The sequence below is a fragment of the Apteryx mantelli genome, chromosome 2 (genome assembly GCF_036417845.1).
Source record: "Apteryx mantelli isolate bAptMan1 chromosome 2, bAptMan1.hap1, whole genome shotgun sequence".
NCBI classification, from domain to species: domain Eukaryota; kingdom Metazoa; phylum Chordata; class Aves; order Apterygiformes; family Apterygidae; genus Apteryx; species Apteryx mantelli.
In genome coordinates, this window is record NC_089979.1 from 30,926,766 (window position 1) to 30,944,404 (window position 17,639).

At 40.3% G+C, this 17,639-nt stretch overlaps 1 protein-coding gene across 1 annotated transcript in view; it reads right to left on the minus strand.

The window, feature by feature from the left end:
- Positions 1 to 1,432: 1,432 nt before the first annotated feature.
- The window catches only part of NOL4 (nucleolar protein 4), a 197,183-nt gene continuing 180,976 nt past the window's right edge, over positions 1,433 to 17,639 (minus strand). Inside the window, exons 10-12 of the mRNA XM_067290429.1 lie at positions 13,762 to 13,942; positions 9,603 to 9,683; positions 1,433 to 1,832 (exon numbers count right to left, since the gene is read on the minus strand). Of these exons, the coding sequence (XP_067146530.1) occupies positions 1,639 to 1,832; positions 9,603 to 9,683; positions 13,762 to 13,942 (456 nt within the window). The 3' untranslated portion in view covers positions 1,433 to 1,638. The remainder of the gene's footprint in view (positions 1,833 to 9,602; positions 9,684 to 13,761; positions 13,943 to 17,639) is intronic.

Below are 17,639 nucleotides of genomic sequence, written 5' to 3' on the forward strand. Positions count from 1 at the left end.
ATGTTTGTGTATCTATGTACCTCCAAAATACTCATATTTCATAGGCTTTTTCACATTAATATTCACCAACAGTATCACAAAAGTTCTTTTTCTTTTACATAACTGTAAGCAACAGTAATTCTAGAAACACTAGAGAAAAAAAAGCATAGCAATGTCCACAGTTACAAGAAAAAGTGCACATTACTTGGTCACAATCACAGTCATTACTTGGAAAACTATATGTAACAAGTAGATATAAAATATCACTGATGCCTTAAACTCATTGTCAAAAACGGAATTACATAAAATTTTGTACATGAAATAAGGCAAATTTAGGAATGCACAAGGAACTTGTTATTCAACAAAAGCTAAACAACAGAACAGATAGTACAGTAAACATAAACTAAAGTACTTTTTTCTATATACTTAAAAATAAGCCTGCTGTAGTGCACAAAGAAAACACCATTAATGTGTAATCAATATTATAAAATAAGAAATAGAGGGGTTGGGAAGAGTTGGGGAGGGGAGAGAAGAGTTTAATTATAGTTGCAGCTGCATCCATTTACATTTTTGTACAGTTTTAGCTAGGCCTTGGAATTATACAAATCATACCAGAAGTGTCAATGACCTTCCTTTGTAAGAATTTTGTTTAAATTAAGGAAAACAAAATAAATACATACAAGAGTGCAAATTTTCAGATTGTCACTTGCAACCTCTTAACATTCAATCATCTACATCCAATCACAACTAGAGGGACTTGTACAGGACAGCAGCAGTGATCATGGAGTTAGATGAGCTCACTGTAAGAAATCAATTTCTCTTTTTTTTTCCTCTCTCAATGATATGTCTTTTAAAAAAAAACCCTCAACTCTTTATTAGTTACTAATAAAGCTGCAATATATTACAGAATGGAGTTGAGAATGGCATGAATGTAGGAAATGCATGCTTCCTTTGGAAGGTGTTCCAGAGGTGACAATTTACAGTACACAGGGGAAGAATTATCCAGCATTAAGAGTTACTTGTTGTAGAAAGAATATGAAGGTGGGGAGAAGGGCACGGTCAGGGGTTCAAGAGAGGAAGGAGGGACTTACAATAGCTCCTCAAAACATTTTTAGGACCAGTGAAAAAGTTTACCAAAGTAAAAATGAAAAATCTTGAATGAAAACAAAAATCTTTTGTTTTGTTTTTTATAAAAATTACATTTTTTTAAAATACAAGATCCTTTTAATTGCAATTGTGCCCTGCAGCAACAGGACATTTGGCAACGTTTTGCCATATACTGCAGCTTTAAGTCCAATGAGTCAGTATCACATTCCACTAATATTGCACGTGGATCTTGAACCATTTTTTTTAAACCATCACAGCATCTTCTGTTTCTCCACTTGTTAGAATGAGTTAATTCCTAGCCACTTTTTCGATATTTATGCTGACACACTAAAACAAAAAGCTGGACACAGTAAAGTACCTTGGAAATACCAGAGGTTGAAGTTCACTTGAAGCACCTTTACACATCACTTTATGGATCAAGAACAGTGTGGTATTATGGTAATTAACTCTCCCAAAAGACTGTGCAGTAACTGAAGTGTGTGCTCTGGAAAATCAAAATGTCATTAGTGGAAATTCTGAGATAAGACCAGGCCAGTTTGAAGGCCACATGACTCAGTTCTGCTGCAAAATAAGGTTTTCCAGTTCATCTGCAGAACGCAATAAAAACGCGGCTGATTCTCGGTACCCTGCCACAAGCTGCCTCACTGCATTTATTTCAGTTGGACTCAGCTGGGGTCTAGAGCTTGTACTACTGGAGGATCCAGAGCTGGTTGCTAACTGCCTCTTCATACTGAGATCTGTTGGACCTGCAAATAACAAGGGAAAAGAAGAGAAGCCTCAGATCCTGCTGCCAGAGACCTTTCACCACCACAGGTTTGTGGATACAAACTCAAGAGTAGCAAATCCACTCACGGCTGAGTGCCAGTGAGAAGTAGCACACACAAGCAATAACTGTTCAGTTCCTGATTCCCTTGACAGGAAATGCAGCAACTATATAACTTTTCTATATACAACAGACACCTTTAAAGTTCTGCTCATGTAATGCAAGGTGTAGGCCCACTGCCAGCAAAAATTAGCCCCTGGGGGATCCCAGCAGCATAAGGCTCTTGCAGCCAGTGTTGCCCCGGATCCGATGCCGGTGAGCAGGGCAGAGAGCTCATTGCCTGTGTCCCCGCAGCTGCAGCCACCATGATAGCCCTCACAGCAAACCACACACTTGCGTTTTCATCGCAGAGAAGCAAACCCCCATTCTCTCTATATATCTGTTTTCACAACTGTATATGCTTCAATTAGCAGGTGGCCAGACTGGAATCCCTTACTGATGTAGACAAATGGTCACTCACTTCAAAAGCCCTGATGCCATGTGATCACTTATATAAATAGTTGGTCATGAATGAGATTACATTCTGGTCACAATCTGGCTGTTATAGTAAGGAATATGCTATCATCAAAGCTGCTCCGTTTTGTGGGGGATTAGTACAGCTGGCAACATATTACAAGGATCTTATAAGGTCTGAACACTGACAACAGAATTTGCAGCAATCACCATGCTGCATTAGCAGCTTTCTCCACGACACCAATATGTTTAGTACTTTTCATCAGAGAATACTCTCAAGACTATGTATGCTGTGTGCAGAAGACAGCACTCCAGAAGGCAGGCTGCAGATTACCTCAGTCGGCAAAACTGTCTCCTATCATGAAGTTCAGTTTGGTGTGGAATTTCCCTCATAGTGTGACCCTAGTCATTGCTCAGCTAAGATGTACAGTGCTTTGATGAGATGTTTGCATTTTTCACTTTATACGATACATTTTTCCACCTGGAGAATAGATTTGTTGAGAGGAAAGGCAGAATTGAACTCAGGCTTTTTTTCCTCTCCTCTCCTCTCCTCTCCTCTCCTCTCCTCTCCTCTCCTCTCCTCTCCTCTCCTCTCCTCTCCTCTCCTCTCCTCTCCTCTCCTCTCCTCTCCTCTCCTCTCCTCTCCTCTCCTCTCCTCTCCTTTTTTATCTCAGGATGCAGATGGCAAGTATACCTATCCAGCAGTTTATTAGGTGCAAATCTGACAAAATACTTTTCATTCATTTTGATAGTGTAGCAAATCTAGATTTCTTGCAGGCAGAAGATCAGCCTAGCCTGATCCTTATCTTAATTCTCTCCTGGAAGCTGGGATCAAGTTATCCAAAGGAATGCATCTTTCTTTCCTACAAGAACCATTTCCTAACAGAAAAATGTCGCCGTTCACTTTCATATAGAGAATGTACATCAGTGCTCAGGCTTTCTCAACACTGGCCCATTGCACGGACCTTGCTTCCTAAAGAGACTGGGTTAATTATAAAACTTAGCACATTCAAATACAGAATACAGAACACACCAATTTATACTCTAGAGGTTCTCCTAAATAATCCCAACAGGATCCCATGATTCAAAAAAAATATTTGCTAGCTTAAGCACTATTAGAAAGAGATGCACGGATCTCCAGATGCTGAAGATCTAATGTCATAAACATTACTTATTTTTCTTTGCTTTATGATTATACTGGATATAGTTGAGACCACTAAGAATGTCAAGAATGCCATGCTGCCACACTCACTGAAGTTAATGAAAATCTCCCCTTGACTTGAGTGAATGAAAGCAGAGCTGGGACTATGAAAAGAAACTACTCAAACAGAACGGGTCCTTTTAGATCTTCTCATTTCTAGCTATGCAACTAGCATGCACACCACTTAGTCTTAAAACTATTTTATCCAGTTTTACATTGGCATAAAGGAACTGACTTTTAAATGATTTCCAGTGTACAAAGGATAAATAAAAGGACAATTAGCTCAGTGAATGTACTGCAGTGTGACTACACTCTATATGGAAATGACTGTGTTGTGAAGAAGCTCGGAGGATACTCCTAAGGAAGTAAAATCTCACCCCGGCACTGAGAAGAAGGGTGTACAAATCATAAAGCCAGCTGGACTGAATGGTTGTAAGAAGCCATTAAAGACTTCTGTATTTATTGAGGCAGTAGTGAAAAAGCTACCGTTGACATATTGAGGGCACTGTGCTCCAGATGAACCCACTTTAACTTTTATGTTCTTTCCTTGACTCTCATTCATGTCATCACCAAAAACACACACAGAATATATGGCAGAACAGAGCTTCTGTGGCAGAGCAAATTTTTTCTGAAAGGAAAGTGAAGGGCTTTTCTCCTTGGTAATCCAGATTTCTAAGTGATTGAATAGGATATTAAATTTGTTTCACTCATAAGAAGAAAATATATAGTTCTCCTTATTTACATCTCAAAGCTTTCCTTACAAAAACAAAGACACACAGTAAAAGCATTACTCTGAAAGGAAAACTAGGAGAAGGCCAGATGCCCAGCAGGCATAATTCAGTGCAACACCTCACAAGTCTAGAGTCGCTCTGATTTACACAAACTGTAGATCTGGCCCTGTAACTCTAATAGCATTGATTAACTCTCATGAGGAAAGTTTTTTAACTCTTCAGAATATGCATCTTTGAAAGAACTGGAAAGAAAGTTTTGTGCAACTGCAGCTAAGAATTAAAATAATCTGCAGTCTGCACGTGCAAGGAACCGTCAGGACGCAGAACTCCTCCTGCTCTGGGAGACTTCTGTGGTATACCGAGTGCTTGTATACAAAGGAAATGAGAAAATTCAGATTTTAACTTACCCCAGCCACTGCAAACTATTTGATTTTTTAAATTTTTATATGGTAGGAAAATGAGATTTTCCTTCACTCTCCAACTCCTGCCTTGTACTTAACAAGTCTCAGTGCTGTCCTCCTTTTCCTCCTCCTCAAAGAAAAGCCCCCTGAGCAAAAAAGTAAAATGATCCAGACATAGAGAGAAGGGTTTGTGGCTGCTATTTTGCGGTAGCGAGTATGGCCGTGCCTTCCCAGGAAGGGAAGCTGCATGTGCTGGCAGAGAGCTGAACAGAAGAGAACAATCTCTGCTTGACATGGGAATAAGAATTTTAGTTCCTCTTCAGTTATGTTACGTGACCCCGACACCTCATCTCCAAAGCTCACCTGCAACAGGCCAAGCCCAGCCTTATATCTGGGAGAATACCTGGACTCACAGACTAACTCCAGGATATATTATACTGGCTTAGGTTTAATAGGTATGACAGACAGCCACTGGCAACATTACTGATTATTAAAGCCTATTTGGTCTGGTAAATGCTAAAAATGCTATAGCTTATCATAAGCTTTATCAGTCATATCTGATCTTTCAGAAAATAATTAAAAAATTCATCATATTCTTCTACTGTAGATTTTTTCCTGAGCAACTTTATACAAATCAGCTATTGAAACACATCAATCTAAACCTTAATAATAAATATCCACCACACATCTTTATCCAGACAAATAAACCACAGATATTCTGAAAACTTCTTAAAATAACTAGTTAAGGTAGACAATTCATGCACCTCTATCTTCAGAAGCCATCACTACAGATAACTAAATCTGGAAAAAGCTGATCAGTTTAGACACTATTTCTTCTAATGACTGTCCTTTACTTTTAGAACTATTTCCTTAGTATTCTTAACACTATTTATTAAGCTGCCAATCTCCATAGCACCAAGGAAGTGTATCCTTATATAGGGGAAAAGCCTAATCTTGATTTTTTGCAATGAATTTTGCAGTGTCAGTTTCCTCCACAGTACTCCTGCACATTTTAGCATGTCCTGTCCTATCCCAGATTAGTTAAAGAAAGAAACAAATCTCGAATGCAAGCATTATCAGGTTCCACAGTGCCTGTAGCAAAGTGCAAGCAAAGATTAAGCATATCTTGCAAAGGTGAAGACACGATACTTATTTTTATTTATTTCTCTCAGTGCATATCATTATAACTCAAAACAGTCACCTCCGATGCTTTTATTACAGCACAACATTCTCTTAAGCAGTGGGTTAAACAAATTGCTGAGACAGATCCTTTCTTTGATACTATTTCCGAACAGTGTGGTATCGTTCCTCTGCCTCTCAGAGAGGCCATCTGATTGACACTTTAACATAGGAATATTTTACATTTACCACCTCAGTCCAGCTACATATACTAAATTTCCCTTACGAAGTGAAATAGTTCTTGTTGGAACCACATCAAGCAGAATATGAAAACTCTGAAAACCCACTCTTCATGTGCTAGACAATCATCTATCAAATTAGCTCCTGGGAATATCTGCTATTAAATACACTGTAGGACAAATGGCTTTTCTGTAAATTGCAAGACTTAAACGGAGCTAGTTATTGCCTCATGCACTACTTATTAGCAACATGATTTAGATCAAATTCCAAAATATGGGTCAGATGTAGATATGTCATTAGAAGTACGGATAACACAAGAAAACTAATAACAAATGTCTCAGCAAAAATCCCTTAAGATTTGTCTGTTGTCACTGGGTAGCCATCAATTTCATAGTTAATAACTACTGAAAGAAGAGAAAAATAAATGTATCAATGACTTCCAAGATGGTTACCACTGTTGCAGACAATAATTTAGAATACTAAAAATAATTTTAAAAAGCTATATATGTTTAAGCAACTACGCTTCTACATTTTCATTAACTGTTAAGCAACCTTTTTTATCAGCCAAGATGTAAAAAGCAGTGGCACTTATTTATAGAAAAATACATTTTCCCTATGAAGAGAGGAAATACCCATGCTTTGAAATCTCTCTAGTATATCTTTGCTAGTGCACCTACTCTCCTCTCCACTTTTTTTTTCCCATGAGTAGCTTTAAGAGGAATGAATATGTATCAGATTCTCATCTACTCTGATAAAATTAAATAGAAACGACCATCCAAGTATGTTACTTTTCTGAATCAGATGTATTTATTATTGCAAGAATGTTTTATTATGATATTATGCATCTGCCAATGATTCTCCTTTTCCTGCCTTCAAAGAGAGAGCAGATGTGCCTAAGACTGTTTTTAAGTGCCAGGAGATCTCATACCAAGAAAACAGGGACTAATGAATTGGACCTTTTAAGCTTCTTTCTCCCTCCTACACCTTCCCCTCTGGGAAAGAGATTTTCAGCTAATTTAGACAGCAGAAAAAAACTGCTGTGTAGCCTGAGGAAACACATGTTAAAACACAAAGATGCCTATAGCCATTGAACAGCATGCATTTTCAACAACCGGCAAACACACTTGGTTTGAGATGGAAGGATTACCATGGTAATGGTATGTTTCTTAACTGTCATAGGAGATTAATTATGTGGCATACACCTGTCTTGCCTTAATGGCTGTCTCCTGAACTTTGTGCAGAAGTAGAAAAATAAGGTACCGTCCAATATAGCTATAGATATTTCATTCCAGTTCATGTGGTGGAACCAGAATAATACTTGTGTATACCATCAGGAATCATGAACAGCTATTATGTAAACCTGTTTGTGTCCAATAATTTGAAAGAGGAGGAAGGAGGAAGAGGAATGTAGGGATGATCTTAATATAGAATTCAGCCAGTAAACAAGGAGGGAGAGAAATTCCCAACTTTGCCACAGTGTTGGTCAAACCACCTAACTTCTGCCGACCTCACCTTTTGCCTTTGTTAAATGAGGCTAAGCAGAGTCTCCCAGGTTCCTAACTCTCTCACTCTGTTCTGTCTCTCTTCATGCCCCAGGCTCCACCAGTATTAGCAGTAAGCTGTTTTGTCTTTCCTTTCTATTCCCACTTTGATGCCAATGGGGTAGCACTGAGAACACAGATGACTCTGCAAGAGTAGAGGTATAAAGAAGAGCTGGGGAGAGCAACCACAGGGAAAATCTTGTTCAACCCCTACATCACGGCCAGCCATGCTGTGGGTAACCCAGTCAGCATTTTAAGGGTTGACTACATATTGGATATTCTCAGCTGGACTTTTTTTTTTCTTAGTTTATTTGGCAAGAAACCTCTACTGAATGTGTGTTTGCTGAATATGAATGCCAAGATTTTACAAAAGGTAACAACTTCACCAAATCTGAACAAATCTTCTCTGAATTATGAAAGTCCCCAGCACTATGGCAACTCCCCCTACCATGGTTTCCTGAGCCATACCATGAAGGTGCTAGAGCTCCTCACATGTACATGGGATAAGTGACATGTCTTCCCAATAACCTTTGGCTGAATTGTTTTTGATGAAAAAACTCCAAAAAAATATTGAGCCTGTGGCAGACTTCTGTATGGAAAATTTCAATTCAAATAGTTCAGGCTTGCCAAAGTTATAAACAAGGAAAATAAGGTTGTATAATGGGAAGAGTGGAAAAGAAAAGAGATGTGGCAATTTCCTCTCACATGCCTGAAGTTACTAGTAAGGCTACATTATAAAACCGTCAACATTTGAGACACAGATGTCTGTGAATCCTCTCATCACCGTTATCAGTGACATCATCCTCTAAACACTTTTATGCCTGACCATAGTCTGCATTCCAGTACAAGAACTCATAGGTGTGTGGTGAGGCACAGGGGAATGGCATCGTGCCCTGTACCCAGCTACCATTACCTCACAAATGAAAACCTGCATAATGACTTGAACTGTAATAAGTATCTGCAGCTCCCACACACAACTCTGTCGCCTACATTAGTGTCAAAAATACTCTTTCCACACGGGCGTGACTGTACTGTGGGTTCAAGGAAAGGAACCATGTGGGTTTTATACCCCTCAACCTCAATCCTATTAGTAGTGCTTGGCAAAGCATATACTTTTATTTTACCCCGCAGCTGATAAATTTTACAGCCCTGTTCAGCTTGGGCACACCTATTGTTATTTAACTTTTGTTGAACCCACATAATGTACTTGTCTCCCACTGAACTGACAAGCCCCACAGCCACTATGTGCACCTCAGACCCAAACCACACAAAGCACTACTGGAATGATGCACCTTTCCTTCAGGCACATGCATTAGTGGACAAAATTGCTCAGCCCTCCTCTCCATGGCATTGCCGCACCGATCACTTGGGCTCACGCTCAGCTCTGGGAGTCTCCTCTAACTAATCCTTCACTTCAGCAGGGCTGCACTGCACAGCATGAGCGTGGCTGCCCTGTTTGTACGGACCTCCACTGGTTACTGCCAGTCCAATAGCTACACTAGAATAACTTGAGTTACTCTCAAGGGAGTGAGGGATCAATACACAAACTTAACTCTGTGCTAACCAACATTTGTGCCTGGTACTACAATTAACTCCACCATTTACTAGTTAAAAAAATAGCAATAGAGGTAACCTCAGAACTGTGTATGTGATGGAGGAGGGACCTCCCACACAACAAAGCTACTACAAATACACTGCAGCCTGGGTATTTGGCTGATGTGGTAGACTTGTCAGGAGGATCAAGTACCAGGCAGGTGGTTTTTAATGTAGGTAAGAGGTCAGGCTAGAAAGGAGAACGGCTTGGAGAGAGCAGCTCACCTGGACCTCTGAAAGGAGGGAGTGGGGACAGGGGAGCAGTGCAATGGGAGTCCAGCAACTAGGGGCTGGAAAACAGGGCTGTCACAGTCCGGAGGCCTGTCTGTGAGAAAGGAGGCTGAAAGAGAAGCCTGTTAGGGCCATGGATTTGTTTGCTTTGTGGTTTTATTAGAATTTGGCTAAAGGACTCACCTGAGTTGGAAGGGGATTGGACATTTGTAGTGCCTGGGATGCAGTGCTGAGTCACGGTTGTAGTGGATGTAGGCTGAAGATCTGTGTAGAGAAATGGGGACAAAACAGCTGCTTTTTCTTATCATGCCACAAGGGAATGTCTTACATGGCCAGTCTAATCATGACTAATCATGACTAATCTGAAATGCCCTCTCTATACAGGGATAAAGGGAAATGACTGAAATTTCTACCTAGAAGACCAGGCAAGAACACAGAAGGAATAGGCCCCACATCATCTTCAGAAAACCCAGCAATGGCAACAGAAACAGTCTCTGCACCCTCTTAGGAAAAACGGACCTCTGGAAACTACGTGGCTGCAAAGAGAAAGGCTCAGACAAGCCAGCTCCAGCTTCAGAGACCACTGGCCAGACGACAGTCACCAGCAGGCCTTTGAAAAGACAGACAGAAAAATACTAGACAGAAAGATGTCAGGAAACGAGTGATCCCATTCTGTCAGGAGAGGCTCAGGCAGCATGTGGAGACTTTGACAGCTTCTGGCGGCAACTAGACATTTTACTCCCAACAGAGCAGTCTGTCTCCTGTCCTCACTCTCCTGCCCTCAGCTGGGCATCCCTCCAAGCTCAGTCTAGGTGTAATGGAGTGGGGCCAGCTGAAGCCTTTGTGGCTGACTCAGGGCTGGGAAGCAAATTTCATTCACACCCACTGAACTACACTGCCTTGGAGTTTTTCTATTCAGTTCTGTAGCAGGGAACTGCATTAGCCTAAAAAAAAGAGCCATGGAAATCCACCCTTTGCAAACAGCTAATGTCTACAAGAATCAAGGGCTACTTGCCCAAAGTCTGCTTCTCCTTCTCTGCTCCAGCTCATGTACAGGCTGACAGAGGCTCTGTCAACCCACAAATTTCTTGGTGACAGGGTGAAGCTTTCAAGCTGAGCTGGCTTGGCCTAGAGGGTTTTAAAGCAGTGGGGAGAGAACTTGGTGCTTTAAGCTCAAGCCTTTTCCCATTGTGTCTTTCTCCTGCCTACAGTAAAGAGGGGGCCATTGTATGAGCTGTTGCGTTCTGTTTGCTTGTACTGAGCAGTTGCATGAAGGCTCACCCCATATAGTTGTGTAAGGAGCTAATTATGATTTTGTAATTAGCCATGTGGAAGGACAGGCTGAGGAGGGAAGCACTGCACCAGCGGGTACAGAGAGGTCCCTGGTCAGAGTCACTGAACAGTTGGCTGGGCAGATAGCTAAGATTGTAAGATGGGATCAGAGCAAGGATGAACTTTATAGGGGAGGAAATAACCAAATTAAATGAGTCACAGCTTATAAAATACACAAATCAGTTGGATACTAGATAGGGGAGCTAATTGGACACAGTCATTATATTACTGTGGAGAAATGTCCAGAAATAGGTGTTCGAGCAGTGAGTTTTAGCTAGCCTTTGCAACTTCTCCTTTTTGTTTTAGCAGATACACAAAAACAGACTGTATTTGTTTATACACACATCCTGACTGAGGTGTAGATTTATTTTTACATTAGGAGAACATTTGTAAACATGACAAGAACATCTGATGGGTTACTAAATTGAAAAGGAAATGCGTTCTCAAAATTACTTCTTAGGTCCTGAAAACAATTCGCACGCACATCCTACTCTGCAGAGAGGGAGATCATTAACACTTTTAACAGCTTTGCATATGTTTGGAACAAGAGTCCCTGAAGAAGAATACTGGTTGCAAACAACTGCCCTGTGAGGTCTGTCAGGAGGGCAATGGTTAGACCCAGCTGCAACTCCATCTGCTCCTCTTAGTTCTACAAAGAAACAACAAATATTCATGGATATATCAGAGAGGACTGACAGATCTCAAAGAACTGGCCCCCAAACTCTCCCTTTTGTATTATAAGGAGACCAGCTAATGGAGCCAGAGCACTTTACACCCAGTAGCCAATAGATAACCAAACTGGCTGCTTCTGTGGCAATCTAACCAAGAAATTGATGGAGTTGCTTTTCCACAACTTTCCTAATGAGCTTCCTGAAATGGCAGGTGTGATACAAATCAGCTGTCAGCTCCATTGTCAGCATCAACAGCTGTTTTGCAAATGCTGGCACACAGACTTTTGGACTGTTATGGAGCCACATGCTTTGGATCCTGTAGGATCCCTGTGGAGAAGATGGGCACCCTTGCACAGTGCTCCAACTATGCACAACTCTCAGGAAGAGTGGTGGAATGGTAGTCTTCCAGAGCAAGAGGACCTACAGACAAAATTTTCCAATGCAAGTAGGGGAAGGCAAGGAAGAAGAAATGTCTGGGCATATCTCAGTATGCAAACTGTCAGCATCCACTGGGACTACGGCCCCTTCACACCAGCAGTACTACATGGGGAAGTATAGTGTAGGGCACAGTTCTGTGGCTGAATGAGTTGTGCAGCATCAGGCAGCTCAGGATAACCACTGCTGGTCCTACAAAACCCATCTTGTGCTTTAATTGTGATAAAGCTCTGGTGTCCTCTACATTAAAGATACATGAAAAATGATGCTTCTAATCAAAAAGCGACACTAATTTATGATGTAGAATTTGTACCTCATTTTTAAAAATTGCATGACATAGAATACTTCTGCCTAAATAGCACAATTCACTGAAAAACAGGAGTGAAAAACGCATCCTTTTACAAGGAGTTTGAAGGGAAGAACAAGGATACAACAGTTTTGATCCCTCACAATTTAGGATTTTGTAAAACGGGAGAACTCTGAGGGCTTCTGCTGACAAAAAAGACATGGGGAGCTTAATTCCACCCTTACTTAGGTGAAAGAGCAAATGCCAACTGTTTTCAGTGGGAACTGGCTTGGACCTTCTCTGCCCACAGGGTAAAGACAATTTTAAAGTTCTTGTGTGTTTTCCCAAGAAATCTGATTTCCGTGGCTTGTCTTATGCTTATGAAAATATTTGATCAGCGATCATATTCAGTACCTCAGATATATTCTCCATGCATATGGAAACAATTGTAATCATCATTCACTCTCTCTAAGTCAAACACTTTTGACAACTAAAATATTGTCTTTTTAAAGCCTTTTGAAAATTTAATGCAAATCATTCACAGACCTTTGAAGATTTTTGGGGGAGGTGAGGAAGCAGGCATGTCTGAAGGTCGCCAGGATACCACATACCACTAACTCCTTGCAGGCTGCAGCCCTGATAACTTTTGAAAACTGCTTAGCACATTGAAAACTGAGGCTGTAGCTGAACAATTACTGTTTTGCCAAAGTCAGCCCATGTACCTGAAGCAGAACTCTCCTCAGTCAGAGAGGGATCAGCCAGGACAAAAGACCAGGGGATTTCCCTGTCTTCTGAGACATTCTTTAAATCCTGTTCTTGGAGGCAAGAGACCCTCAGTCTTCCAGAGTAATCACTTTTCTCTGACAGACAGACAATACTCTTGTTATCAGAACGGGCAAACCATTTCTTTTGCTCTAAATTCATATGAAATCAATTTGGGGACTTTTTCAAACAAATGATACGATACAATTACATTTGTTTGTTATAGATGTTTGCTAATGTAAGAAGAAGGTAATGTTGTCTAAACAAATGACACTATTTTTTTTCAGAGGGTCATACAACCTCATGGTGACACATAATTACCCGCATCATTTTCAGTTTATGGTATAAATAGATGTGCCAATTTCTCATTTAACACTGGTCACGCCAGATTCTCATCTGCAGTAAATTAAAGTAGCCAGAGAGACCATACTAGAAATCTAGTCCAATTCATTTCCATCACAAAATGTGGAATTTAGTATTTTCAAGCTGCAGCCACAAAGCCATTAATGGCCTCATTTTGTTATCGGTATAGCAGAGGACAATAACAACAGGGTAGGTCCTCACATAGTCATGTAAGTTTACTAAAGAGCTAACCCAGCATTTTTTACTCAGCTTTGTTAGAGACCTCAGGTTCAGTCTCGCCCTATTGTAAACCAGTCCCTTGAAACTGAAAGGGGACAGACATCCAGTGGGCAAGTATTTTGCTCAGCAGTAGCTGTTTGCAGGATTGTGTTCCTGTTCATTATCTGATAATAGTCTATGGATATTGAACCCCTTGGACTAGCTTTTTGTACAGCAGGGGGAAACATACACATGAGCACATAAACACACAGGCACGTTTTGTGAGAAAACTCACCACTGCTAGAAGCATCGTTGAGATTTAGCAGCCCACCTCCGAGCCCTCTGTAACTATGGTAACTGTAGGTCCCATTTCCATTGATGTACAACACCTCCTGTGTGCTGGAAACAGCTGATGTTGAGTAAGTGACCTGCGCCGGCTCTTGTTTGTATTGTTTGTCAGCTGGAGCAGCCTCATCCTGCAAAAACAATGAAAGGTTTCAAATTATTGTGACATTTCACCTTGCATGAGGGAGGCTTTTCCATTGTTAAGACTTTCCATCTATTGCTTTCAGAAAAGTATAATACACATTAAACAAGCACAGACATGTTTCTGATTGACAGGTTATCAGCTGAAAAGAAATAATGGATACAGGTAAGGATACAGGCTTCCCACAAAATCTGAGAATGTTTATTTATTTGTGGCCCACTAGCCAACCATACTGTTTCTCAAAGGGGGAGATGCATCCTCTCACACTCTCTTCCAAAACCAAACTCTAACTAGAAATAACATGGGAAGGAGCAGAAAATAAACATTACTTTCTGGCTACAGGAGTTAGTCTTCTGAGTCAAAGCATCTTCTTTCTCAATGAAGTAAACCAATACAAAACGCATCAACTGCTTCTCTTAATGTATGTCTCAGAAATGATGGAAGCAACAGCACAAAATGAACCCACTGTTGATGTTTTCAGAGGGCTGAATGAGTGACCATCCACACAAGGGTGAAACGGAAAAGATAACTCTACAAACATGACCTAAAAGCATCTGTAGTCCGTGTGTGAGCAGAGACTGTTTGTATGCCATGGGTTCATCTCATGCTCTTTGCCTCTTAGATGTTTGCATAATCTTGAGCAGGATTTAGCAGAATGGCCCTCTAACTTTGCCTTAAAGAAGATCATGTTTGAGGTGGAAAAAAACCTCTTTTTCCTATCTGTGTTTTTGTTAGTTACCACTTAGGCCACCTCACCTCCATTCGTGATCACAGAATGTCCCTGTGGCAATTCTAGTAATGACACTGGTGAAAAATAAAGCATCAAGAAAAGACTTAATGCATTTTAGTAGCTGAAAGGAAGAAAAACTATAAGTATGTGACTGCTCAGCCCACAACACGGATTTGAGTGTTGGAGTTTCTGATTTAGCTTTCAATTGTATTTGAATTTTTTTCTTTGTTTCTTTTTAACTTTTAGACTTTTTAATGGGCCTGATTTTGCACGATTATCTGATGAAAATTTATTTCAGTGATTTCATATAAAACATATGCATGAAACAGCAGCAGTTAAAAAACACAGACCATTTCAGAGTAGTTAACTGAACAACGATCTGGTAGTAATACCTCCCCTTTATGTAAAAGTAAAAGTAAAAACTTTGTCCATTTTATGGTCCTCTCTTCTGCACAACCCTTTCATGGTTGCTAAATATACCAAAATTATTAAGAATGTTATAAATTATCTTAAAGCCTTATTACAATGTTTATTTAAAAATAAGACTGCACATACCAGCACAGAAGGATTGAATAGTTAGTATAGTGGCCTAAGTATCCAATTTCTGTGTCTAAGCAAAAAAAATTCTCAAGTAGCTTTCATTTTTCTATTAGGAACAGAAATCAGTTCCACCTCTCAATATGAGAGTATTAACTTTTCTGAAATGAAAGTATCCCTGTCTTTTAGTTATTTAGTGGTTAAAGAGACTTGGACACAACCGAGATGAATCACAAGAAAGAATATATATTATTAACAGAAATTTTAATATTTAATACAGAACATGGAACCATCAGATAATTAATTCCACAAACAATTAGAATGGGACCTCTTGGGCACTAATATAGATTGAGGCAAAGCTTTGCACTGTCAAGAGAATTGGCCAATACTGAAGTCTCCTATGTATTTTCTTAAATAATATTAGAGCCAAACAAAGGTCGAAAATTACTATGTATTTTTGCAGGAATTCCAATTTAATATGACTTACCTTTTATCTCCAGAGATCATTGCTGTCTTTTATAAAAGAGAATATAGTATATTCTATGAGAAAATATTGATAAGCCATACAATAAAGTTATATCTTGGCAAGAAAGCTTAAATCATCATCAAATCTTTAACGTTCACAAGTCTTCTATCTTTATTTCTAAAACTAGATGATGCTTCCTGCCATTGACTCACTCAGAACCTCATTCTATTCTCACAAAGATCCATCAGGGATCTTCCAGCAGATTTATAAAGGACTGTACTGTGTGCGAGGGGTACAGTGCAAAGGAGACGAACTCCTGTAAACTGCCAAAATATCCTGCCTAACTGTACGGACATCTATGATTTTGTAACTACCCAGTTTTTTAGCAATAAATGTACTGGAGTCTCCAGAAGAACTACTGTGCAGCCGAGAAATGCCAGCACCAGGGCTGAGCAGAGTATCTCAGAGCCTGCCTCCTTATTCCCACTGTCTGGGACCTGCAGATTTGCTGTCCCTGAATTTACATGTGAACCTGCCTAGGAGGTGCACTGAAAACATAATGGTGAGTCCATGGCAGAGCTGATGCACTGAGCTTATTGCGGAGCACAGAGCAAGCAGGGTCTGGCCAGAGGGCAGAGCCAGGGCACTGCACGTCAGTGTATACAAGCCCACGTGTTGGGACATGTGGCCAAGAAGGGGGAGACCTGAGCTCTGGGTCCGTGTTGCAAAACAAGGTGAAGAGGCGGAAAGTTTGGGATGCAAGGTCTTTGCTAGCAGTGGTGAGGAGGGGACTTGAACTCAGAGCGACCATCTCCTAGCAACTGGGCTAAAAGCAAAGCTGCGGTGGGAGTCAGAGCTGAAGCTGTGTCACTGTGCAGAAAGAAATGCGCAATTCATAGGGCTACCGAGATAGCAAACAGAAAGGGAGAATGACTCAGTTGCCTTGGGAGGCTTCCAGCCTGCTCCCTTCCCATCAATACCTCTCATTCAGCAGCTCCCCAGAGCATGATTCACAAGCAGCTCCAGCATTGACACCGGGAATCCGAGCCCGGCACCGCGCTGCCGAAGGATGATCTGTGTTGCGCTCCCGCCTGAGCGTGGCCCTGCGACGCACCATGGCAAGCCGTGGGCTGGGGGTTGCGGGGCAACCTGAGCGTTTGGACAGCTTTATCCAGTGTTTGCTGAGCTGGCTTAGCTCTCAGTCCTACCTGTAGGATTAGGAACCTTTAGCCTCGTCCCAGGGGTTAGGTATTACCTCATTTACATTTCTATGGGATTTAAACATTTTTCAAGAATCTTTTGTACTTCAAAAAGCATAACTTTTGTCCTTTTTCCTTGCACTCACATTGAGAATAAAGGAGCTAGGCTCTCTTTCTCTTGGGGAGAGAGAACAGGAATACAATATTCACTTTTATATACCTGACATTTACTCTGTGCAGATCCATTCTCTTCTTTCTGTCTGTCTTAATTGCCTTTGCTTTTAAACTAATGTAGAAATTAAACAAACATAGTATTGTTCCAGAACTGAGATTTTTTAATATTCTTTGTTAGTTGCTCAGCACTTCTTGTATATAAACCTTCCCCTCTATATGGTATTTATATTGCAAAGGCTTAATAAATTATTTAAAATATGAAACTTTTTGATATTTTAGTTCCATAATAATCAGCAATGATTAACTAACCATTTATTGCCAAGCTTAACCTAACTGGAACACACATTGGTCTAATTCATAACATTTATAAAACCTGTCAAGTATTAACTAACCATTTTAAAGCTATTTATAATTTACCTTTAAAAAGAAATATGAACAAGATGCAGATAAAACATTTGTCCAACTAGAATTTGACATATACCATCTTCATTTTGTATATGGCAGTGGAAATAAGTCATACTTCTAACATTTCTCTTCTTACTTTACTTTGGAGAAGTGATTTAGATCTCAAGCATATTTT